The following is a 23759-nucleotide window of genomic DNA, read 5'->3' as shown; positions in this document are numbered from 1 at the left end:
TAGGGAAAGCTGGGCTGTAGGCGACGAAATACCGGCTGAGTTGTCACACGTTGAATAGGTTTATAGACATCCGTCTTGTGAAAAAGTTGAACTTTTGCCTTCAATATTTCTACAGGCAATTTTAAAAGTGTCTTTATATAGATTACAACACCGTTTAGATTATTGTATTCACTTCAAGCCTTCCCTATTGTTCTTGATGATGCGGGAACTATTTCTAATTAGTATTTCTAGCTTAATAAAAGAACATATTGTGCAAACGATGAAAAAAGCATAGATGGAAGATTTTAAATGCAATTTTCTCTAGCAATTAATGGTAAATTCTCTACAGATCAAGGAAAAGATGCATGCTAACTGATAATTTAAAGTTCTTGGAGCCAGTTGTTTTCTTCTTTTCTTACGTCGCCCCAATGGCCGCGAATACACTTGGGATAACGCCTATCGAAGTGGGGGGGGGGGGGCAGTTAACATTGCTGGCCCGGGGCCCCCACCTCCGAAAGTGGGGGGGGGGGGCATGGCCCCCCGCCCCCTGTTCCTACGCCTATGGTCAACGGACACGTCGAAATAAACAACTTCTAGCACTCCACTCTTCTACTCTGCAGATCTGTGATCACTACCACCTTGCTGACCTTGCTACCACCCAAGCCCTATATCATTATGAGCAATCAATCACGTACAAAAGGCCTCTACACCAAGGCCCTAAAACTCTACACCACGCTCGGCGCTTGCTCGGCGCGGTTCATTCCCATGGTTGAGCCCTTTAGACTCTTTAGTGCCCTGGTTGAGCCAAGCTGCCAAGCTTCCTAGTTGTTATGGCAACAAGAGCGTACCTTATTTTTAAGCAGTTCAAAATGACAAATGTAATTTTGGTATGTCAAAACTGGTCAAAACAAACTGAAGTTTGGTGTTTTTTTTTCAATTAAAAAACTTAAAAAAAACGTAATTAAAAACTTTTTAAAATAAATTAACTATTTTTCACATTTTGAGCAGTACGTACTGTACGTAGTGGATTTCCAAGTCAAAAATTGCACTACGTACAGTGTACGTACTGTACGTAGTGGTGGCGGCGCCCCTGTCAATAAAATCGGCCCAGTAGCGGCTGAGTTATTGCAAGAATAAATTTGGCGTCTCCTCTTGGCCGGCGGTGCCTGCGCCGGTGTTCATTGGCAAAGGTCAGTGACCCGCCGGCTCTGATTTCGCTCAGTTTTGTAAGCGAAGAAACTGAGCCTACGGCGCGTGCTCTCTGTTCGGAGCCGGCCGCGGCCCAAAATGCCGCAAAGATGCGCCCGCCACGTGCACACCATCGAACCCACCCCTACCAAAATTTAATACGACAAATGGTTGCACGCGCCCGACTCGGCGCAAAAATTTCAACCCCGTAGCCCGCACCGTTCTGGAGCAATAGCCCGCCAAAGGGAACTGACGCGTTACAAACATACATACATAGGTACGTACAAGGCCCTACAGGGTGGAAAGTAATTACGCGAACATACTTTTTCGTCTTCTAGTAATGAAAAAAACGGCGGTGACATAAACAATATATGTTTTACTTTATCCTTATCTAGTTGCGATGCATTGACATAGGCGTTCCGGCATGATTTACATCAGCATGTGAAGATCTGTTGGCCAAAGCTCAGCCCACACCTTATGAAGCTGTCCAGTGAGGAAATCGGTATAGGTGGCTCCTTGCAGCTTTTAGACGGTCTCCTGAGGAGTCATCTGGATATTTTTAATCGAATTGAGGCCCAGGCGTTTCCCAGATCAGCTTTTGTATGTCCTGAAGAAAAACAGGTTCTCACAGCACCAGTATTGCGTTTTGTTGGCCGTGAAAGTAAGGATTTCACCAATCACGAAGCGCAGTTTCTTTGCGTCGGGCACAAAAGTGCGCTCAATCATTTTGCCCCTTTCGTTGCACGGTGGATTAGACAGAGACACTCGTCTTGGAGGATGTTCCACCGGTTGAATACTTTATTTTTAGTGACCTTTTTTAGCGCTACACGCAATTCTGACACCACCCGGGGGCTCGTGACCCACTGATGTGTTCCTTTGCCGGATGTTTGAAGGTTGGGACGGACGGGACATAGGACGCAACAGCAGCCCTCAGAGCAGTTGTTCTGCAGGTTTGACGGATGAAACAGTTTCACAGATGTCTCACCCAACCACAAATCCAGCTGCCTGTCCTCCTCTGTCCATCTTTGATTGTCTTTGAAAAGCTTCAATTAACAATTCTGCTGTTAATTCGTGAATTTTGGTCATCCCGAGGGTTTGTATCACTTAATTTTCGAATTTTTGTGTATTAATGTGCTAATCGTGATATCCTAGATCGGGTACCCGGCCAGAGTAAGCTATTTTGCCAGTTTTCGGGTCGACTGGCGTCGTTTTGTCGCCGACGTGGTGACCACCCGTCCGGCGACAGAATTCGCCGAGGGGTTGCTGCCGCGGACGGCTTTGCTTTTTAAGTCCTCTCAAGTGTTATTATGTTAAAAAAAAAAACATATGATTGTGCAATGCTGGTGCTGAGACCGCTACGAATCCCTTCTCCGCCAGTCCAGCGAAAATAATCACAAACGCTTTCCCTGGGAGCTCCAAATTGAGCTCTTTGCCCATTTCGGTCTTGTGCAGCGTATGGTGTCTGCACCATTTTAAGTCGAGAGGTGTTTAAGACCTTCCAGGTCATTGTTCAAAGTTAGGTCACTTTTGGTAGATGAGGCGACAACAAACACGACCAATTATGTTCCATGACAGCCCGTACTCATAAAAATGCTCCACTGACGGTCAAAATTGTAAGAAAATACATGTTCGCGTAATTACTTTCCACCCTGTAAATACAAGGTTGCACGGACTAATTTCTACTAAACCTACCAGAATAAAGTTTCACGGTTGGGTATTTAAATAACTATTCAATCTAAACTTCTTAATTATTTTCCCGTTATCATTTATAAGCAATTTTATAAATTGACTTTCAATTCGCTTGCCTTTTACTGGCAAAATAACTTTCTAGTATTGGGTCAACACATAGGGGAAAGTGGGGTAAGACGGTCAGGGTAGGTAAGACGGGCACCCCTTCTGCAGACCAAACCAATAGCGCTACGAGCAAGAAAAGTTAGGACCAGAATTGCCTTTCCCACTACACACCACCATTCAAGTCTGGTGAATTTGTGTTCAGTCGATAATCTTTTATTTTGATTTCTTTAAAACACTCATTTCATTGAAAACATCCATAATGTATTGTGCAAGCTTTTGTGTACAGCACTATAGAGTTAAAAACTCGCAATCACTTGTGGTACACTCATATGCCAACAGTGTTCATTTACGGCGGATTTGCTTTGTCTGCATCAAATTGTCCACAGCGAAAAATCGTGCTGAACTTCTGACATTGAGTTTGGGGTAAGACGGGCAACTATGAACCCAATGGGTCTGTAATGGTGAAAATATTTTTGTTGCTGTAGGAAAAAAGAAGCATTTCTAATAAGAATATGTTCGATTCCGATACTCACAGACATGTTAGCAATATTCCTTCGGCACAGTTTATTCTCGAATAATGAATGTGAAAAACGGTTCTACATGGCTTCTGAACTAGGGCCTATATAGGAGCATACGCCTTCTGCACGAATCTCGTATACTGCCATTTCCGAAGCACTTGAGACCAACGAGCGACTGTATAAATGCGGCTAATCTCGGGCATTTGTTGCGAGCTGCGCTGATCGGTGAAAGAAGCTGGCCGTCTTGCCCTACCCATGTGACCGTCTTACCCCATGGGGTGGGGTAAGACGGGTTTTTGCAAGGTTTTGCAAAAATAGCTGCAGTTTATTTGTTGAATCAGGTCTAAGTCTCATCTTCTGGCAAATGAAAGTAAAATGTCTGAAAAAGGTTTTCACCCAGTTTCCCGTTTCTATGATGTTTCTAACCGGCCGAAAAATGGCTCCAAAGTTAAGGTGCCCGTCTTACCCCACTTTCCCCTAGTGGTGTAGCAGTAGGAACCATATCTGGCAAAACCCCAATACCTACATACAGCAGAAAAGCAGCCACCAGGTGTCGCCACAGTCGCCACTTGGTCGCCACACAGATGTCGCGCGCGTCGCCAATCGCCACACTACCGATTTCCATAAGGACGCATATGTACGGAGATGTATAGGAAAGTCGCCCTTAAGGATTACGCTTACATCCTTTGCTTATGAGGTCGGTGGTTGGAAATTGGGAGGGGCTCAGCTATTTTCGACCACGGATATAGCTTTATCACATGATTAGGAACATGCTGATAAGCATTTTATGTGTCATAACAGCACAAAAGTATTTTTAATCATTTTTTTTTTCAAAAATAGCCGTTCTGCCGTATCTTTCAGTGCAAGGTGCCGTCGGTCATCCCCGACGTTACGTCACGCCGGGGATTGCCAGATTTTCCTACTAGACTTCGACGCCCCCTGCATACGTACAGACGTTTTGATTTTATACAGGCAAATATCTACTGCGCTCCCGATCTGGTGATGAGCAATTACTCCGTCGTAGCACTGGGCGCTTTACAGAGTGACTTGCCTAAACATATGTACAGGGGCTTGTTTTCATACTTGTCATGTGTTTGCTGCTGATCAGGCGTGTTGAGCGCCGTGTCTGACTGAGGCGGCGCCGTGTCGGCAGGGCGTTGACGGGCCGCTGGCGGCCGAGGCCGTGGCTGCGCTGGCCGTGGTGGTGCACACGCAGGCGGTTGCGCGCCTGCCGGCGGGTGCGCTGCAACTGCTGACCGCCAGCCCAGCGCCACTGACGGGCGCACTCGACCGGCTGCCAGGTGGCGTCTCGCTGCTGGTGAGTCCCGCTGCGGCAGTCCCGGCACCAGCTCCCTCCGGCAGCCGGCTCCCACCAGCTCCGTCCCACAGCCGGCTGCCACCAGCTCCGTCCCACAGCCGGCTGCCACCAGCTCCGTCCCACAGCCGGCTGCACCAGCTCCGTCCCACAGCCGGCTGCCACCAATTAATGCACCACATTGGAAACCATGTTTTAAAGGGTTTCTATGCCAATAAGTGGCACAAAGTTATGGATTATGACGTGCGATCACATAAAATCACTAAAACAGAACGTTTGTGAGTTAAAACAAGTGCTTTTTTTGGGATATATGTGTTGGAAAAAATAAGTAAGGATCTATGATCTCACTGGATCTCAAGCAAAAAAATGAGGCTCGGATCTGTGATCCCTACGGATCTCTCGATAAATTACAGTGCTGGATCTATGATCCCGTCGGATCCGAGATCAGGATCCGTGGGATCAGATCTCAGATCCATTTTCTCGGATCCATGCACATGTCTGAGGGTGTCCACGTCAAAAGTGTAACCAGACTTTTCTCCATAATTTTATCTTAAACACATCACACTCACAATCAAATGCCCTCGTTTGTGAGCCAAATCAATGGCAAAACATTTGCTATACCTCTCAGCTGTGCTCGGCACTTTGCTGAGCAGCGTGTGCCGTCTAGAGCAACTGCTCTATATGAGCCCCTTTACGTCGGGCCACCGCCGGCAGACTGGAGGTGGGTGATCGTCTTGACAGTTGACTACCATGTGGGAAGGAAGGCGACGGATCTCGTCGTGATGGCGTCTTTCAGCTCCTGGGTCGACCCTGGATTGCCGGCGTACGCACAGTCCTTGACAAAGCCCCACAAGAAGAAATCTAGAGGACTGAGGTCGGGCGAGTGGGGAGCCCATTCCACCGCGCTTTTCAAGCTGATGTAGCGGTCAGGAAAGTGCTCCTCCGTCGCCATGAAAAATGGTTTCAACAGGACGGGGCGCCACCTCACACCGCCAAAGGGTCGCTGGAATGGCTGGAGGGGCACTTTCCTGACCGCCACATCAGCTTGAAAAGTGTAGCGAGGGGATTAACGAAAAGAAGGGTTAAAGAGCTGCATCTTGCGGTTCATCATGCAGCGTGGTCCGTTGTCGTTCAGCTAGTTGTAGAAGAACAGAGAACTATTTGCTGCTGTAATGACTCGATAGTAGAGCTGGTGATGGGGAACTTGAGAGTCGTTGAAGAGATCCTGAAATAGCTATAGAGCGGGATCCAGATGGTGATGAGATCCACCTGAGAGAGAGATGTAGATATAGATTAGAGGTGGCAAAACTGGAAAATTTTGGGACCCGGACCCGGACCCGGTCTGACTGGCACATTTCTGGAACCGGTCAGACCCGGTCTAAATCAGCGTTGGAACCAGATGGACCCGTTCCCGAAATTCATTATGAAAATTGTGTACAGTTGTAGGTATAGCAAGAAGAAAATAGTTTCTTTCAAATTGGGCATGCTTGTGTTGCAAAGTAAAAAACTCATGCCATGGTCATTTCACTTCGCTTCACAGTTTGTATTTTAGAACCAGATTCAGGTCATATTTAAGAATATAAGAAGTAAGTAGACCAATGAATTTCATGCTAACCTAAGCCACTTTTACTACAGCTGCTAAAAATGATGTGAACTGGGGATCCATGGAGCAGTACCTTCACCAGAGTCAGAACCTAACATCAACATGGAACAAGATAACATACTGATACATACCTTTTCTGATATTCTTGGTAAAAGATATTCGTTTTTAGAATTATTTCATTAGTCCTTACAAATATTATCAACTATCCAAGGCCCCAAACGAGAAAACATTCAAAATCAAAATAGAAACATCAAAACTTTGTGAGGTCCGCCAGAAATGTCGACACGATAGCAATTCAGGGACAAAACAGGCGTTAAATCACTGCAAAATTTTGTTAGGGTTAAAGTACTGCAAAATCGTAATGGCAAATGGCAATAAACTTTTAAGCACTGCAAGGTTGCGATCGGGGCATTCCATGTCAACCGGGACAGCCAAAATCGGTCACCTCTGCAATTTTGTTCAAACTTGGTATACTTATTGCCTATTGGGTGAAACCTCTGAGGGTGAAAGGATTTTGTCATATGCCCTCGGGCTACAGAGATACAAGCCGCTAAACTTCTGCTTTTTTAGCAGAATTGGACGTGTATTGCAATCTTCAAAGATCTATAGCTTCAACATTTTTGAAGCTATTGATTTCAAACAAACTGAAACGTGTACATAAGGAGTTATGCTAGTTAAATTTGGCAACTTTTACATTTTTTGGTGATTTTGAATTTATTTTATTTTGATTTAATTTCTTAAAATCTAATTTGTGAAAAATGGGTACCCTTCGATTTTGCTCAAATTTAGATATTGTCTTCCACTACACGTAACGCACACGTGCTGAGAAAATTAGAGTGGGCCAACGATAACTTTGGATGATATAGCAACAAGTAGTGCAACGTAGCACGGCCGATGGAAGGGGCGGATTTCGCCAACCCCACCTGTTTTTCGCCAATGTCTCACGCCATAATTATTATATTAACGTCAAACTTTCAGTATCTGTCAAGAATTGAATTGCAAATCCTCCCGTGCAAGCAATAGGTAAATCGGTCCACAACTCTTCTAGTAATAGCGGTGTAAAGTCAAACATATTGCTGAAGCGGCGCGGCGGCCGGCGCCGGCCGTTGCCGCCTGAATGGTAGACTGTGCCGGCGCGGGACTGTTCCGTCTTTGCACTGCGCTTCTTACCGCTGATTATGATCGATTCGTGTCAAATTTTGTGTGAAGGCTTAAAAATGTACACGCAATCTAATGGTCAAATGAATATGAAAATCAACTGGTAAAAATTGAATTATTAGGGTGCAAACACAATCTTTGACTGAAACGTTTCCCGCGTCGGCCGATCCCCGCCTCTGCCGGCGACATCTTACTCTTATCAGGGCACTAACTACCAAATTTACAGTTAGATTAACTAGAGATTCTAATAACACTACAAATGTCGTATAAAGGAAGAAATAGGAAAATCGGCCAGTAACTCTTAGAGCTATGGGCGTATAAACGCAAAATAGTCAGTATAGCAAATTTGATCACGTTTAAGCTCATTTGATCTTGAAGATATTGACCTAGGGCCATGAAATTGGCACACGATAAAGTTCCCCACCGCCCCACTTACAAATCGAATTCCGTTTTTTTTAAATACCTTTTTGGCTAAACCGGGCCTTTCTCCCCTAACGCTGGGAGAGTCAGGCGTATTTCCTTTTTGCAACCAAAGAGAGGCGCTGCCCGGAGAATGCCTAATGGCATCATAAAAAACTGGCTTACATCTCCGCGATGACCACCTATCTTCATGGCTTAGTAGACAGTAGTTAGTGTGCCGAGTGTACCCACCTCGTAATCTAAAGGTCGCTGCCTCGCAGCCGGTCAGCCTCTAGTGTTTTAACACGCATTCGTTTTTTAAGTAGCATCTGGCCAGCCGCCAAATGTCGTGAGGGCTAATGTTCGTATCTAAGTAGCATTTGGCCAGTCGGCAACTGCCGTGAGGGCTGTATATATTTACGCGTGTTAGATTAGGTCAGGTCACGTCAGGTCACGTTAGGTTTGCTTTGGTTTTGGGTAGAAAGAAGCATCTTCTGGAAGCGCCTCTCCTTGGTTGCTAAAACGAAACACGCGAGTGCCAGACATTACGAAGTCCAAAAGACAGTTACGTAGACGTCGGCCCATTCTGGATTTTTTATATGATGTAGCTAATGTATAGGAGAATAAAATATGTAAAAATCAGCAAAATCGAAGGGTACCCAATTTTCAGAAAATCAAAATTTATTTTTTGAACTTTAATTAAGTTCACTAAGTAGTTAATGACGTCAATATTGTTATCCTCAAATTGAAGCCTGATCTATTCCCCCCATTTCACACTTTGTCTCGTGGTGATATGTCTAAAACTTCAATGGTTATTACGCTTTAAAGATGATAATGTGCCTTGCCTAAGTCAATGTTTGATGACGTGTATCTCGGAAACGTGACGTCATATCTTGACAAAAAAATGTCTCCTTTCTTTTCACTTATAGATAAGTAGTTTCACCAAGTTTCGCAAAAATCGGAGGAGGTGAGGTTCAAAATGGTCATTTTTTGTCCCACTTGACGTGGAATGCCCCGATCATGACTTAAGTGCCAATTTATTAACGTAGAAAACAAACTAAATTTTGTTGTTAGTACCTAGACATAGAATAAATACCAAGGGTTCTGAGACTTACCTGATTTCTTCCCAAACCTGTTCCAAAATTGTAACCTTTTTGCAGTAGATTAGCGTGCGTAAGGTATAGCATATATGACGCTCAAATGCGCCATTTTCACATCAACACGGAATCATTGGCCTTGGAGAAGGGCATTGGTATTGACTCAGTTTTTTGCCAGCTGCTGCCGTATGATGGCGCTAGTAGAGCGCTATATGTATAATACGCTCTGCTAGCGCCACCATGCGGCGCCAGTTGGCTAAAAATCTGATCAATACTACGGTTTCTGGAGAACGCATTGGGTTCATTTTTAGCTTTATGGATTTATGAAAGGCAGGGGCGTCGACGCGTAAGGAAAACTGGTCCGACTTTTTCTCGGGGGGCCCCCACCGGTGGGGGCCCCCAGGTGTTAGGTTAGGTTAGGTTAGGCAGGGGCCCCCGTGGCCGCAGCTGGGCCCCCGAGAGCCCCAACAGGGGCCCCCGCGGCCACAGCAGGGCCCCCGCGAGCCACAGCAGGGCACCGCCTAGTCGAAAAAGTGGTCCGACTAGTCGGAAAAGTCGGACCGGTGTCGACGTCCCTGATGAAAGGGCATGTTGGTTTTATGAGTTGTCTTCTGGCCGTGATAGAAATAATTTCAAAGCTGTTTGAGTTATGAAATGCATTTGAATATGTAATGTCGTCTTCCGAATCTCCCGAATCAGCAGTCCGCTCGTCAAGTCCTCACCAAGGTCATCACAGTGCCAGCCCGATCAAACAAGTGTGTATTTTACAAAACTGAAGCTCCGACAACATCTCGGCCAAGGTCAACTGAATTCATGGTCGTTAAATCACTGCCGTTTAGTTCACTGCCAAGTTACTACATTTTCCCCCCTCCATTAACGGAAACGCGCTGGTGTCTTGATGCGTCTCCCACACCGCGTTCGCCGTTCCCCACCGTCACGCGCCAGGGACAACGGTCCCCCACCGTTGCCACGTATCGGGGACGACGACCCCTCACCGCGCGCACCGTTGCCACGTATCGGGGACGACGACCCCTCACCGCGCACACTGTCGCCACGTATCGGGGACGACGACCCCTCACCGCGCGCACTGTCGCCACGTATCGGGGACGACGACCCCTCACCGCGCGCCGGGGACGGCGGTCCCGCCGGAGACGGCGGCGGTCCTCCGTCGCCGCGCGCCGGAGACGATGCGCGGCCCCTGGACAGCGGTCCACCGTCGTCGCTCGTTGGGGGCTCTCCCTCGCCGGCGCTCTTCGGGGACGGCCGCCCTCCGCCACCGCCGCGCGCCGGAGACGGCGGCGGTCCTCCGTCGCCGCGCGCCGGAGACGGCGGTCCTCCGCCGCCGCCTGCCGGAGACGGACAACCGCCGACTTCACTCCGTCTCGCTGGCGGCGATCCGCTCGAAGGATCTGTGGAGCGGGTTAGTCGTTCAGCGTGCACCAATGTCCCACAGCTGAGTTTGTATGAGACACGTCCCCTCCTTTCCATCACCATTCTCGGAGACGAGAAGGCCTGCCGACCTTTCCTGGGGCGGGGCACCAGCCTAAACCTCACCCATTCTCCCACTTCATAGTCCCTCGGCCGGGCACAATACCTCAGGTCGAAGTACTTTTTCTGCTTTTCCTGCTGCGTCGCCACCCGCGCCCTCGTCGTCGAGTCGTCCACCGGACGACGCTCAGCCGCCGCGTGCAGCTTGGTGCGCAGTTGCCTCCCTCGCAGCAGCTCCGCCGGTGACCTGCCCGTAGTGGAATGGGGTGTGGACCTATATGACAATAGGAACTCACGGATGGCCCGCTTCCAATCCATACCATCGGCCGTCGCAGTCTGCAGGACATTTTTGACGTTCTTATTGAACCGCTCAACTGCTCCCGCCCCCCTTGGATGATAGGGAGTCACTCTGATTTGTCTCACACCCACTTCTTTCAGGTAGCCTGTGAAGACAGCAGAGGTGAATGCAGTACCGTTGTCACAAACTAGCTCTTCTGGGTATCCTTCTCGACTCGCAACCGCCTCCATGAACTCTATCACTGACTCCGAGTTGGGGTGCGCACAAAATGCTACCTCTGGCCACTTTGAGTAGTAATCGACCATGACAATAGCAAAACGTCTCTGCACCCCACCTCCCTCCATCGGTCCAATGAAGTCTATGCCCACTTTACTCCAGGGCGTCTGGGGCAGGGGCACCGGGTTCAGTGGGGGCACATTCACCTTGACAGTCTTGTCAGCGGTAGCGCAAGCAGCACATTGACGCACAAGACACTCAACGTTGGCGTCCATCCCGGGCCACCAAAACAGCTCCCTCAAGCGCTGCTTAGTTCTTACCGTGCCTTGATGCCCCTCATGAGCAAGATCCAGAAGACGCCTTCTCAGCTCCTCCGGAACCACGATCCGGTCGCCCTTGAAGATGAGACCGTCAGCCGCTGACAGCTCCAGCCTGCAGCGGAAGAACGGTCTCAGGTCGTCAGGACAGCTGGCAATCCTTGCCGGCCACCCTTCGTCCAGCTGACTCTTCAGCTTCCTGAGAACAGGATCGGTCTGAACTGACTCGCGGAGCTCGCCTCTGCTCACTGCCGAGAGACGCTCCACCCGTTCAGCTATCTCCGCCACCAGCTGCTCCTCGTCGTCTGGAGCCGCTTCCGCGCCCACTGCCGGCAGACGCGAGAGACCGTCAGCCACGTTACACTTGCCTGGCACGTGACGGATCTCGAAGTCGTAGACGAGGAGGCGACTGGCCCAGCGACTGATCCTCATTCCTGCCCGTCCGACTCCTCTGGACGTGAGAAGTCGTAGCAGCGCCTGATGGTCCGTCCTGAGGGTAAAGTGAATGCCAAACAGGTACCGATGCCAGTGTTCAATAGCCCATAGAGCAGCCAGTGCCTCCTTCTCAGTCGCACAATACTTCCGCTGTGCTGAGGAGAGGGTAGCGGATGCGAACGCCACGACCCGCTCTCCTTCCGGGTGGATCTGGCTCAGCACCCCACCGAGACCAACATCAGACGCGTCCGTGGTCACCACTGTCGGTAAGGTGGGGTCAAACATGGCAAGCGCAGAACTGGACGTGATCAGAGCGATCACCCTCCTGAAGACCAGCTCCAGTTCCTCAGACCACTCGAACTCGTGACTTGCACTCGAACGAAGTTCCGCGCGCAGAGGCTCCACCAGCGACGAGTAGCCCTGCACGAACCTGGCATAGAAGCCAAAAAGGCCCAGAGCTGACTGGAGGTCAGCCTTGGTCCGCGGTGACGTCAACTCCGTCATCCCTCTCGTCCTCTCAACACTGACCGAGATGCCAGCTGCGCTCACTGTCAACCCGAGGAAGTCAAGTGTGGGGACACCAAACAAGCACTTCTTCTCGTTCAGGGTGATACGATGAGCGTTCAGTCGCGCGAGGACCTGCTGCAGCCGGACATCATGCTCTGGTGCATCCCTGCCAAACACAATGATGTCATCCATGTACACCATCACCCCTGGCAGACCCGTCAGGACGGCTTCCATGACCTTCTGGAATGCCGCTGGAATGGACGACAGTCCAAAACAGCACCGTTTGTAGCGCCACAGACCCTCGTGCGTCATGAAAGCGGTCAAGTCACGGGACTCTTGGTGAAGCATCAACTGATTGAATGCTGACTTCATGTCTAGTGAAGAAAATACTCTGGCTCCTCTGAGCTTATCTAACATCTCTTGCATGTCAGGCAAGGGGTGCTTACTTGAGATGATGCTCTTGTTCACCTCCTTCAAGTCTAAGCAGAGACGGATACCACCAGTCCGTCGCCGGGTGACCACCACAGGTGACACCCATGGAGAGGAGTCCACCCTCTCTATGACGTCCTGCTTCTCCAGCTTCTCCAGGTGCTCCTTCACTTCACCCCTGACCGACAGCGGCAGGGGTCGCAGCTTCTGACGGACCGGAGTGGCCCCCTCCTTCACCTTGACTCTGTGGACAAAGCCGTGTATGGCGGGCAGAACCTCTGCATCCTCCCCCTCTACCGCACAGACGACATTGCCATCTTTGACTGTAACACTAAGCAGCTGCTGTAGGTCACGGCCAAGCAGGGGTACACTGTGGGACTCCACCACGAACAAGGTACCCTCAGTCGAACATCCCCTGTCAGAGGACACTGTGGCCGTCATCATACCACGAACAGGCAGAAGGTGTCCTCCATATCCCTGAAGCCTGATGGAAGACATCTGTAGAGGGACGTGCGCAAACTGCTCCTGATACAAGCTGCTGGGTATCAGACTCACTCCCGATCCTGTATCCACCAACATCTGGACCTGAATTCCATCAATGCCAACAGACATCATGGGACGAGGCACTTGAGAGGGCACATGGTGCACAGTCGACACTTCTACCACACAGGCATGCGAAGACTCCTGACGCTTGCACATGACTGCATAATGCCCTTTCTCATGACACTTGTTACACTTCCTGACCCTGGCTGGACACTCCTTACTCTTGGCTTTATGTCCTTTACGGCCACATGCAAAACAGGTCATCTCACCTTGCTGTCGTTTCTTGCCTTCTGAGTCTCGCCGGGTGGAGAAGCCGCCTCTCCTCTCAGTCGCTGCCACCTCCTTGAGGACCTCTGCCCCCAGCTCCGGAGACCTGCCAGCTAGAGTTTGTTGACGGTCAGCAGCCTGATCAGCAGCGAGAGCGATGACTTCAAGACGCTGCAGGGTTAGGTTTTCTTCCTGACACAGTCTTTCCTTAAGCCTTTGAGAGGAACATCCTTCCAAAAACTGATCTCTTATCATTTCATCTTCTAAGTTACCAAATGCACACTTCTGACTACCTTCCCTCAGATTGGCTAGGTAGGTACGAACAGAAGAAGCCTGCTGTCTGCACTTCCTGAATTTTATCCTCTCTGAGATAATATCAGTCTTACTGACAAACAGACGACATAAGACAGCTACTGTATCCTCAACCAAAGTGGTGTCAGAGGGCTCTGTTTTCACAATACCTCCTGGGCACTCAGCTCTAAACAGTCTCCGCCCTTCCTGCCCAAGGCAGTGCAGGAGCAAGGCCTGCTGCCTCTCCTGACTCCATGCTGACCAACCTATGGCCATGGCATAAACTTCGAAGTCCGGAAACCAGTTATTCCACGGCACCACCGGCGGGCCTGGAAGAGGTAAGAATGCCGCGGGCGGACGAATTCCCTCCATACCTCACGTCTGGTCCGACTACCTCGTCGCCAATTGTAATGTCGTCTTCCGAATCTCCCGAATCAGCAGTCCGCTCGTCAAGTCCTCACCAAGGTCATCACAGTGCCAGCCCGATCAAACAAGTGTGTATTTTACAAAACTGAAGCTCCGACAACATCTCGGCCAAGGTCAACTGAATTCATGGTCGTTAAATCACTGCCGTTTAGTTCACTGCCAAGTTACTACAGAATATCAAACATGAACTCTGATTTCCAGTGGGCATAGTGACTTTGGTATGTCAATGTCTGAAAAGACAGGTGAGAATGCCACTGGTCAGCCTTGCTTCAATTGGATTTGTGTCCATTTATAAATGGATTTCAGTCTTCCCTACTTACCTACATATGTTATTGGTATTTGATTTCTACAGCTCAAAATATTGCTTAGGTTTTGTACAGCAAACTGAATGGAAGTGATCCGTACAAACATTTGGTGAAATGTTTTCTGGATTGCTAGCACTTAGAACATGTTAATTCTGTTGTAGGTGACAAGATAAGAAATTGAAGCAGGACTGACCAGTATGCTATAGAATAAGTAGCCTAATCTGCAGGAATATTAAAATTCAAAAGTGGAATTGGGACTTATGAACTGGAAACTGCATCGACTATGACTATGTTTGCCAAAGCATAAAAGATATTAATTCAATATTTACCATAAAGCACAGGGAAATGATAGGACCCGGTTGGACCCGGCCAAATATTTTGGGGGACCCGGTCTGGACCCATCCGGGTCCAGACCGGTTCCATAGACCGGGTCCCCGGGTCCACATTTTGCCACCTCTAAATAGATCCACCTTGCGTACAAATACATCTGATGGAAGATGCTTTTAAATTGGAGGCTTGATGATTCTGTTCATTGTATAGACCATGATATACGAGATGCTTCTTCACTGCTCGGATTAAGGATGAAGGGATCCGATCAGCTGGATTTGCGGCACAGTTGGGTAGGTGAAGGACAGGGCATTTCGAAGTTCCGATGGCCACTGCCAAACATATGGGTGGTAATTACATTGATAAATTGAATGTGATCATTCGTCCAGTCACCCATTCCTATATCACTGGCCTCCCCATTAGCAAATTGCCCACTTAATTCGTATTAGCGTTGCTAGTTTTAAGTTGCCCTCGAGATTCATTTGTTCGACTGCCGTAACCGAATTCTACCAAATTCCTATCGGCCTTATTCTAAGATTCATGCTTCATCATTCTCACACCCTTGCTCGCATTACATTTGCATTTCATGTATTCACCCAAATTTAATTGGTAGCCCCCCACATTCCCTCCGATGATGTTAGGTGCCTGACTAATAGCGATCTCCCCGGCGAGATAAATGTCTCTTTCCGAAATCCATATGCATGCTCCGCTAACCGGCGACAAAGATACTTATCGCAGGACCGTCCAGAATAATTGCACAAATATCCACCCTGCCATTTTATGGGATTCACTACACGTCCGATAGACTTATGGTACACACATACACGATTTATATCCGACTTATCTCTCTACCGGGAGAGATTACCTATGCCCTCTCCGGTCTGCGTGTAACATTCCCGTTCACGACCCAGGGACCCTAGTTCATATCCTGGAACTATCCTTAACCCTCGCCGGACCTATTGGTTTTCTACATACGCGCCGGCCGAGGGGGGGGGGGCGGGTACGACCCCCCCTCGCCGTTTCGCCCCTGGTGGAGCTAGCGCGTCGCGGAAAAAACGAGCGTGTGCGCCGTTACGAGACGCAGAGATTGGTACCCGATTTTAAGGTCCTAGGTCAACCGGTGACCTCTGAGGTCAGGTCAAGTGCCCCAGGGTACGGTTCAGTTTTTGGTGAATAACTTCGCAAAAAATGGCCGCAGAGCCGCGATTTTGGCAGCATCGTGTTCGCCTCGCTCAGGCGCGTCGAATGATATACTTTTTGGCCGGGTCAGGTCAACTTGGGGTGTTGACCTCAGGTCAAGGTCAGGTCAGCACCCCCAGGTCACGAAGTTGGTCGAAAGAGGTCATGTCGCATATCATTCGATTCGGCAGGTCTTCCTGAGTCCATTGGTGGCTTTCTCGACTCGCTAGCTCAATTTGATAAGAGTTATTGACGAAAAACTAATATGACCTTGATGACGTCATACATGACGTCACGCAAGGTCAACATTGCAAAAGTGACGCATCTAACCTTGCAAGGAGTGCATCAAATCACGTTTCTGTGTGCTTGAGATAGTTGGAGATCGTTCCCGGCGCCAGAATAGCAGTTTTCATTTTTCCCCATTGACTTATAATGGTGAGGTCACGAAAATGACCTGACCTCATATGACCTTTAGGAAAAATCCGAGATATACAAGTTGTGAGACTCATAATGGATACTAGATCCTGCAAGTTTCATTTCCCTGTGACATCTCCTCTGGCAGTGAGGGCGTTGCAAAGTTGCGACATCTGAAGACCGTGCAGAGGTTCACTTATGACGTCATAGGTCAGTGACCTGACCTGACCCAAAAATGCGGTTGGTGTCAAAAGATGCGGCTTGGATCAAAGGTCAGGTATGCCAAGTTTCAGCTCTCTATCGTCAGCGTGTTCGGAGCTATCGCGAAAAAACCCTATGGGGGGGGCGGCACCCGCCCCCCCCCCCCCCTCGGCCGGCGAGGGTTAAACCATGGGATTTACTTTTCAAGGCCTTACGTGTCCTGGAGTACATTCTTCCCTCCCCAGCGGCTGTCCAGTACCGACTGAGGTACCCTTACAAAATAAGTATGAGGACTTATTTGGGACACTACGGCTCGCCTTATCCGCCCTTTGGGTGACTCACGTCTCACCCCTGACCTTCGGCTTCTTGCCTTTGGCATAACTTACTCTCCACTGCACTGTGCCAATCTCCCCCTTTCCCCCCTGCCGTAGAAACCTCTCACTGCCTTCTCACCCAGTGTTACCTAAGCGGGAAAATTAAAGGGACTATCCCACCTTTACATTAGGTTTGAGTTGAGATAGCCAAGTTTGCGGCGAGGTCCAGAAACCACTATCTTGGTTGCAACCCCCGCGGCCTCGTGGTGTTGAAGAAATTAGTTCCCTTCATTTCCAAAATCCCTTCAATTCAAAAAGTCGCCCCAAAAGGCTTTATACTGGTGTATAATGACATTGTTTTTGTCAACGTCAGAAGTTGACAGTTTTATTGGCGCCGTTTTTCCTGCAGCCGCTGGTCAGCTGCCTGCTGCGCACCTGTCTGTTGGAGGCAGCCGGTGGCGACTCGACGGCGGCTGCCATGGCAACGGCCGTGGCCGCCTCTGCGCGGATCGAGTCGACCAGCGAACAACAGCTACTCATCAGGTCAGTGCACCGCGCTCTGCGTCGGCCGTAACACTTTTTTTAACAGCCGCCAACAATTTTCACATTTTTAATGATCAGTTTATTCTGTTATGGTTTTTCAAATGTGCCGAGTACTGTTAAGGCCTGGCTACACTATGCGTTTTCTTCGTGCGTTTTTTGCGTGTTTGCGTGTTTTGCGTGATATTGTTCTAGAAAAAAGAACGATATTACGTTTTTGTGATGTTTTTCACCTTAAATTTTAGTTACATAAGAGTTATATTAGCTTTTGTATATAACCAAAGTAAAAATTATATTGTTTATAATTTTTTTCCTAGAACGATATTACGCAAAACACGCAAACCTGCAAAAACGCACGCAGAAAACGCATAGTGTAGCCAGGCCTTTACAACCAGCGTTGGCCTACGTTACGTTATTTTGAAGTTTTCGGTAACCCGTAGCTGTCAGTACCGTTTCGTAGCGTAATTGGGATGTTTCGGTAGCGTAGTACGGAAAATAATAGAATAACGTAGGAACTACGAAATGGATTCCGTAGCAATTACAGGTCAGCTGTTGTTTCCGTGATCTCGCGTTGTGTTTAAACAGTTTTAGTCAGTGTGTTGTGTGCTATTTACTCTACGCAAATAAATCAATGTTAACAATGTTCAAAGCGTGAAAGCTATTCTAATCTTGACCTTATCTCAAAAGCTCAATTAATTATCCATTCCAAGATATTATCATAAGGATCAAGTCTCATATCTTAATCATATTTTCTCAATACACTTTCAAAAACACACTACATAATTCAAGATCCAATTCCCACTGTATTCTCTCAAAATTCTCGTGACCTCTATTTTTACACAAATGAAAATACTCGTGCAAGCGGTAGCACTGTAACACTCTGTAACACTCCCCTCCACCATGACCTCTCAGGTCATCACCATGACCTCTCGGGTCACCACCAATACCATGACTTCTCAGGTCATCACAATGACCTCTCAGGTCATCACTATTCGTCTGGCTCGCTGACTTCCAACTTGACTAGCTTCACGACAGGTTTCTTCACCAACTTGCCTTTAGTCAGGACTTCTACCACTCGAACTCGACCATCTTCACCTTTGAATGCTTTTGTAACTCTTCCCAGGGGCCACTCTCCTCTCGGTGCGGCGGGGCTCTGCACGATCACGATGTCATCCTCCTGAAGGTCAGGTCGCACCTCAGTCCACTTGGTTCTTGGTTGGAGCAGCGGGAGGTATTCTTTCACCCATCCCTTCCAGAACGCCAGCGACACTTGCTGAAGCCGACGCCGTCTCTTTTGATGCGTTGACTCGGTGCCGTCAGCGGAGGGGTCGAGTTCTGTCCTTCGGGTCCGATGACAGCGGCGTCAACGGCCTCGAGTTGATCATTGCTTCTGCTCGACAAAATGCCGTTAGCAGCTCTTCATCGGAGAGACTTGCGCTTGCAAGTGTTCGATGTAGAGTCCGTTTAACCAGCTTCACCAGCGCCTCGAATGCTCCACCGAAATGTGGCGCTCCCGGAGGATTGAAGTGCCACTTCATTCCTCTCTTGCCCGCGTGTTTCTTCACTTTGTGCTCATCTAGCGACCGGTACAGCTGCTGAATTTCTCTGTCGGCTCTCACAAAGTTCGTTCCGTTGTCAGACCACATATCGTCTGGGACACCCCGTCTGGCCACAAAGCGATCCAGTGCACGCAGAAACGAATCCGTATCCAGCCCATATGCCAGTTCGAGGTGAATGCATCTTGTCTGGAGGCATGTGAACAGACACAAGTACCTCTTTGTTCTCGTCTTGCCTCTTCCCTGTTTTGTTTCGAAGGGCCCAGCATAATCCACAGCGACCTTGGCGAATGCTCTAAATGACGGCTTGACCTGAGCTTCGAGCTTTGCAGCCATGATTTGGGTTTTAGGCTGTCTTCTTCTCCGAATGCACTCGAGACATCCAGCATTGTGCTTCTTGACTGCTTCCCTTCCACTCACAACCCAGTAACGCTGTCTGTCTCAGCTCAGCTAGCGTGTGCTCTAACCCTAACTGATGGTCGCCGTCTTCGTGATAATGCCGAATAATCAGCTTGGTCACAGGGTCGTTCTTTGGCAGCAGCAGTGGATGCCGGGCTTTGTATGGCAGCTCTGACCTCTGAAGCCGACCTCCCACTCGAATGAGCCCTCTCGAGTCGAGCTGCGGGCAGAGACGTCGAATGCTGCTGTCAGAGGCCGGTCGTCGGCGCTGGTCATCTGAGTCGTTCTGGGTGCTCATTTCACTGAACTCTCTGCTGAACGCATTCTTTTGCGCTTTGCGCACCCAAAACTCTTCTGCTCGTTCTATTTCTTCCACTTCAAGCTCAGGCACCATCCGCCTCGCAGGCGAGCTTTGTTCGGAATGGGTTGAGTCCACCTGCCTGTCTTTTGCGTTTCTCAGGTTGCCCATGTAGCGGAATATCCACGCCGTCACCCGCTTCAGTCTTGTCCAGCTCGAGAATGACGATGGGTTCAGGCGACTATTCTCTTCAAACTTCACTGGGGAAGCCAGGGTGGCTGTGCTTCTGTGCTCTCTTCGAAACTCTGTCTGATCGCAACCCTCGGCTCCGAACTCTTTCTTCGCGGGCCAGTCCTCTTCATGTTTCGTCAGGAACTCTGGCCCGTTCCACCATTTCTTAGTGTGGAGAAGCTCGGCCGCTGGCAGCCCCCTGGTTGGCAGGTCGGCGCTGTTCAGACTACCGGGGCAGTGTTGCCATTGTTCTGGGTCTGTGGTTTCTCTGATCTCGGCTACACGGTTGGCCACGAATGTCTGGAATCTGCGCACTGCATTTCTCAACCAGCACAAGACATCCATGGCGTCACACCAAAAGTGAACTTCCCTTAAAGGGACTCCCGTTGCCTTGCACGCTTTCTTCGCCAGTCTCAGGCCCAGTACGGCAGCAACGAGCTCCAGTCGAGGGACTGTTTGCTTCTTCTTTGTTGGCGCCACTATGGCCCTTGCCAACATCAGCACTGACGAACGGCTTCCGGGAGACGACTCGGTCACCACAGCCGCATATGCCAGCTCGGAGGCGTCTGAGAAAACATGGAGAGACTGGTCTTGGATTGCAGTGTCAGATCCAAACGGATGTAAGCAGCGAGGGACTCAGATTGCTTCCAGATCCATTAGTCCGTCAAACCACTCTCTCCACTGTCTTTCCACTTCGACAGGCATCGGATCGTCCCAGTCAATGCCTTCTTCCCACGTCTGCTGAAACAGGATCTTCGAGATGATGAGGTATGGCGCGAAGAAGCAAAGGGGGTCAAAAACGGTCGCCATCCTTCTCAGGCAGTTACGTTTTGTGAAGCGGAAGTCTTCTGGAGCTTCTGTGATCTTCAATGTGAACTGATCCTGCTCCGCCGTCCATCGCACTCCCAGAGTCTTCACAAAGGGACTGTCATCCTGCCTGAGAGCTACGTTAGTACAAGATGCTCTTTCGTCTTCGGGTATGCTCTTCAGTATTTCTTTACTGTTACTCATCCACTTGTGGATCTTCATGCCAGCGATGCCCATGAGCTGCACCAGCTGTTCCTTCGCTTCCAGAGCTTCATATTCAGTTCTATAAGACGTCAAGGCGTCGTCCATGTAAAAGTTGTTCAGCACTGCATCTGCTCCCACCTGATACTCAGCGTAGTGCTCTTTGGCGTTCTCTTGTATCACTAGCTGTGTGCAAAATGGTGCCGCTGCATTACTAAACAGCCAGCGCTGTGCCTCGTAGACTTGTGGCTCACTCTTTGTGTCCATGCTTCGCCACAGAAGCCTGTGATACTTCCTGTCCTCTTCCCTGAGACGAACTTGTAAAAACATTTCGCTCACATCACCAACTAGGGCCACAGGGTGCTGGCGAAAACGAAGGTGTACTTCAGTCATGTCGTTATACAGCGACGGTCCAGGGAAGATCTGTGAGTTGAGATTTGTGCCCTTGTACTTAGCAGCTGCGTCGTACACAATTCTGACTCGAGTAGATGTCCTGTCGTTCCTGATCACAGGAAAGTGCGGTAAAAACCAGCCATCTTCCCTCGCAAGCTCTGCGTCAGCTCCTTCGAGCTTCACGAGATAGCCCTTCTCTACGTAGGCAGAGAAAATCTCATCATACTTGACAGCAAGATCTTCGTCTGGATTTCTCAGCAGAGATCTCTCCGTTTTGACCAGACGGTTTTCAGCGCTGCAATAGTTTGATGGCAGGTCTGGTTTTTCCTCGCGCCATGGAACAGCAACTTCATACCTCTCGCCGTCGTGTCGGATAGACGCCTTGGCACGACTGATGGTGATTCTTTCCAGATGAGACGGAGCCATTTCATCCTCGGTTTTGACACCCATTAGATCCAACTCGGTCATGTCTCTCATGGCTGATATTTCTTCTTGCATTGACAACTTCTGTACAGTCGTTCGCATTGTTCTCACATATCTGGTGACACCCGCACGTATCTTCATCTTCTCCTGGTTGGAAACCAGATCTGCTTCCACGGGACCGAAGGCCGTCCAGCCGAATGGCGTCTTGACAGCCACTGGCTCGTCGCTCTCGCCCTTCACTTGTCTCTCTGGCGTGAAGAGACACATAGTCTCCGGGGTCACACCGATCAAAATGTCGATGGTTTTCTTTCCCAACGTTGGAAACGGAAGATCTGCCATACGCGCCCAGCGTTCCTGTACTTTGCACCAATCGATGGCGTCTGACGATCCAATTAGATCTTCGGTGACGAACACATTGAGATCCATCTTGATCTGGTTGTTTTCGACACTCGATATTCTCACTGGGGCTTTCTTCATCTGAACTTCTTCAGTTCCTTTCACTGTCGTCAGTTCGAACGTCCAAGGCGTGCCATTTACATCCAGTTCTTCCGCTGCCTTTTCACTGAGGTAGGAAGAATCAGAGCACGGATCCAGTAGAGCGTTGAGCCTTAGTCTCTTCACTCCAGTCTCCACGAAGACTGGGACAGTCTGGAACAGTGGCGCAGCCAGGATTTCGTTTCGGGGGGGTCATCGCCTCCAAAGCGGGCCCCCTAGTGTGCGGGCCCCCACCCATTTTTCAGAATCTTTCCATATTTCATACGCATTCTGCTGAGCGGGCCCCCTTTACCTGCATGATAACCCTGAGCGAGTTTAAATCGGAAAATTTTGATAGAACAATAGTTCGGTAATCACCCGGTGTTCAATTTCCACATGAATTGACCATGACAGAAATATGTTACTATGACGTATGAATTCGTATCTTTCGAGGCCGAAATGTGCCCCTACTGCAATATGCATAGCATATATGCAAACTGAACTGTTGTCTGCTTCTGTCGGACAAGATTTAAGCAGTCCCACGTGCCTGTCCTAACTCAGTCATCTATTGGCTGCTGTAGTAGATTGTGCTTTATTCTTCTTCATTACGTGATTTCGCTCACAAGCAGTTTTAACCCTCGCCGGCACAGGGGGAGGGGATGATGCAACCTCCCCCCCCCTAAGGTTTTTCGCGAATAACTCGGGTAAAAATCGGCCGATCGCGACCAAACTTTCAGTACCCTCGCGTTGATCACACCTACCCTAGAAATTTCATGACCCTGACCCAAATGGCCTTTGACCTGTGACCTACTTTCCGAGACCATGTTTGGCCAGAATCGCGATTCGGCGTATGCCGGCTCGCATTAGCCGCGCGTTTGCAGTCTTTTCGTGGTTTCAAGCATTCAAACATGTGAGTTGATGCTGCTCCCATGCATTAGGGTGGATGTCAAGGTCACCTGAAGGTCAGGTCAGGTCATTGACCTATGATGACCTCGGTACTTTTTCGAATTATACATGATTCCAGGCTAGTTTTTGGAGCTGAATCCGAATTTAGCAACCATTTGAACATTTACGAAGTAGTTTTGGTGCCTTCGTAACATGTTACGAAGCTGCCAGAGGCGGCTGGCACGTAGGTACTACGAATACCCGGCAGGACCCCTACTGGTTGACCTGACCTGACCTGACCCGACCTGGCTTAAATGCATAAAGACATCATCTGTGATCAAAACTAACATGATAACTATTCATGATCAGTACCCCGAAAAACCCTATAGCAGCCACAATTAACGACGTTCTAACAGGTCCCGATTTTCCCGATTTTTCGGTCATTGACCTGACCTGGAAGGTCAACCAATGACCAAGAACCTTAAAATTGGGTATCGTCGGCTTTCTCTCGTCACGGGGAACACGCTCGTATTTCCCGCGAAGC

General features: G+C 49.2%; 3 protein-coding genes across 4 annotated transcripts in view; 1 reads left to right on the top strand and 2 right to left on the bottom strand.

The window, feature by feature from the left end:
- Positions 1-17582, top strand: part of LOC122393709 (HEAT repeat-containing protein 1-like) — a 47122-nt gene extending 29540 nt beyond the window's left edge. The window contains exons 6-7 of the mRNA XM_043389954.1: positions 4633-4797; positions 17418-17582. Coding sequence (XP_043245889.1) covers positions 4633-4797; positions 17418-17582 — 330 coding nt within the window. The remainder of the gene's footprint in view (positions 1-4632; positions 4798-17417) is intronic.
- LOC122393707 (uncharacterized protein K02A2.6-like) lies at positions 9797-14274 on the bottom strand. 2 transcript variants are annotated; one of them, XM_043389953.1, is made up of 2 exons: positions 10646-14210; positions 9797-10460 (listed from the first exon to the last, which is right to left on the bottom strand). In XM_043389953.1, exons 1-2 carry the CDS (start codon positions 14116-14118, stop codon positions 10424-10426), a joined length of 3510 nt encoding a protein of 1169 aa, XP_043245888.1. In that variant the 5' UTR covers positions 14119-14210; the 3' UTR covers positions 9797-10423. The 2 variants fall into 2 exon arrangements, with proteins under 2 accessions (XP_043245888.1, XP_043245887.1); XM_043389952.1 differs by adding an exon at positions 14217-14274 and having other exon boundaries at positions 9804-13664.
- Positions 17583-20668: 3086 nt separating the features above from the next.
- LOC122393706 lies at positions 20669-22504 on the bottom strand (the record flags this gene model as incomplete). The annotated part of the gene is made up of 1 exon (XM_043389951.1): positions 20669-22504. A coding segment is annotated over one exon (1836 nt), but the record flags the coding sequence as incomplete, so codon positions are not given.
- Between the last annotated feature and the right edge of the window lie 1255 nt (positions 22505-23759).

The sequence above is a fragment of the Amphibalanus amphitrite genome, unplaced genomic scaffold, assembly GCF_019059575.1.
Source record: "Amphibalanus amphitrite isolate SeventyFive unplaced genomic scaffold, NRLGWU_Aamphi_draft 000549F_arrow, whole genome shotgun sequence".
Classification (NCBI taxonomy): domain Eukaryota; kingdom Metazoa; phylum Arthropoda; class Thecostraca; order Balanomorpha; family Balanidae; genus Amphibalanus; species Amphibalanus amphitrite.
This window is presented reverse-complemented; position numbering and strand designations above follow the sequence as displayed.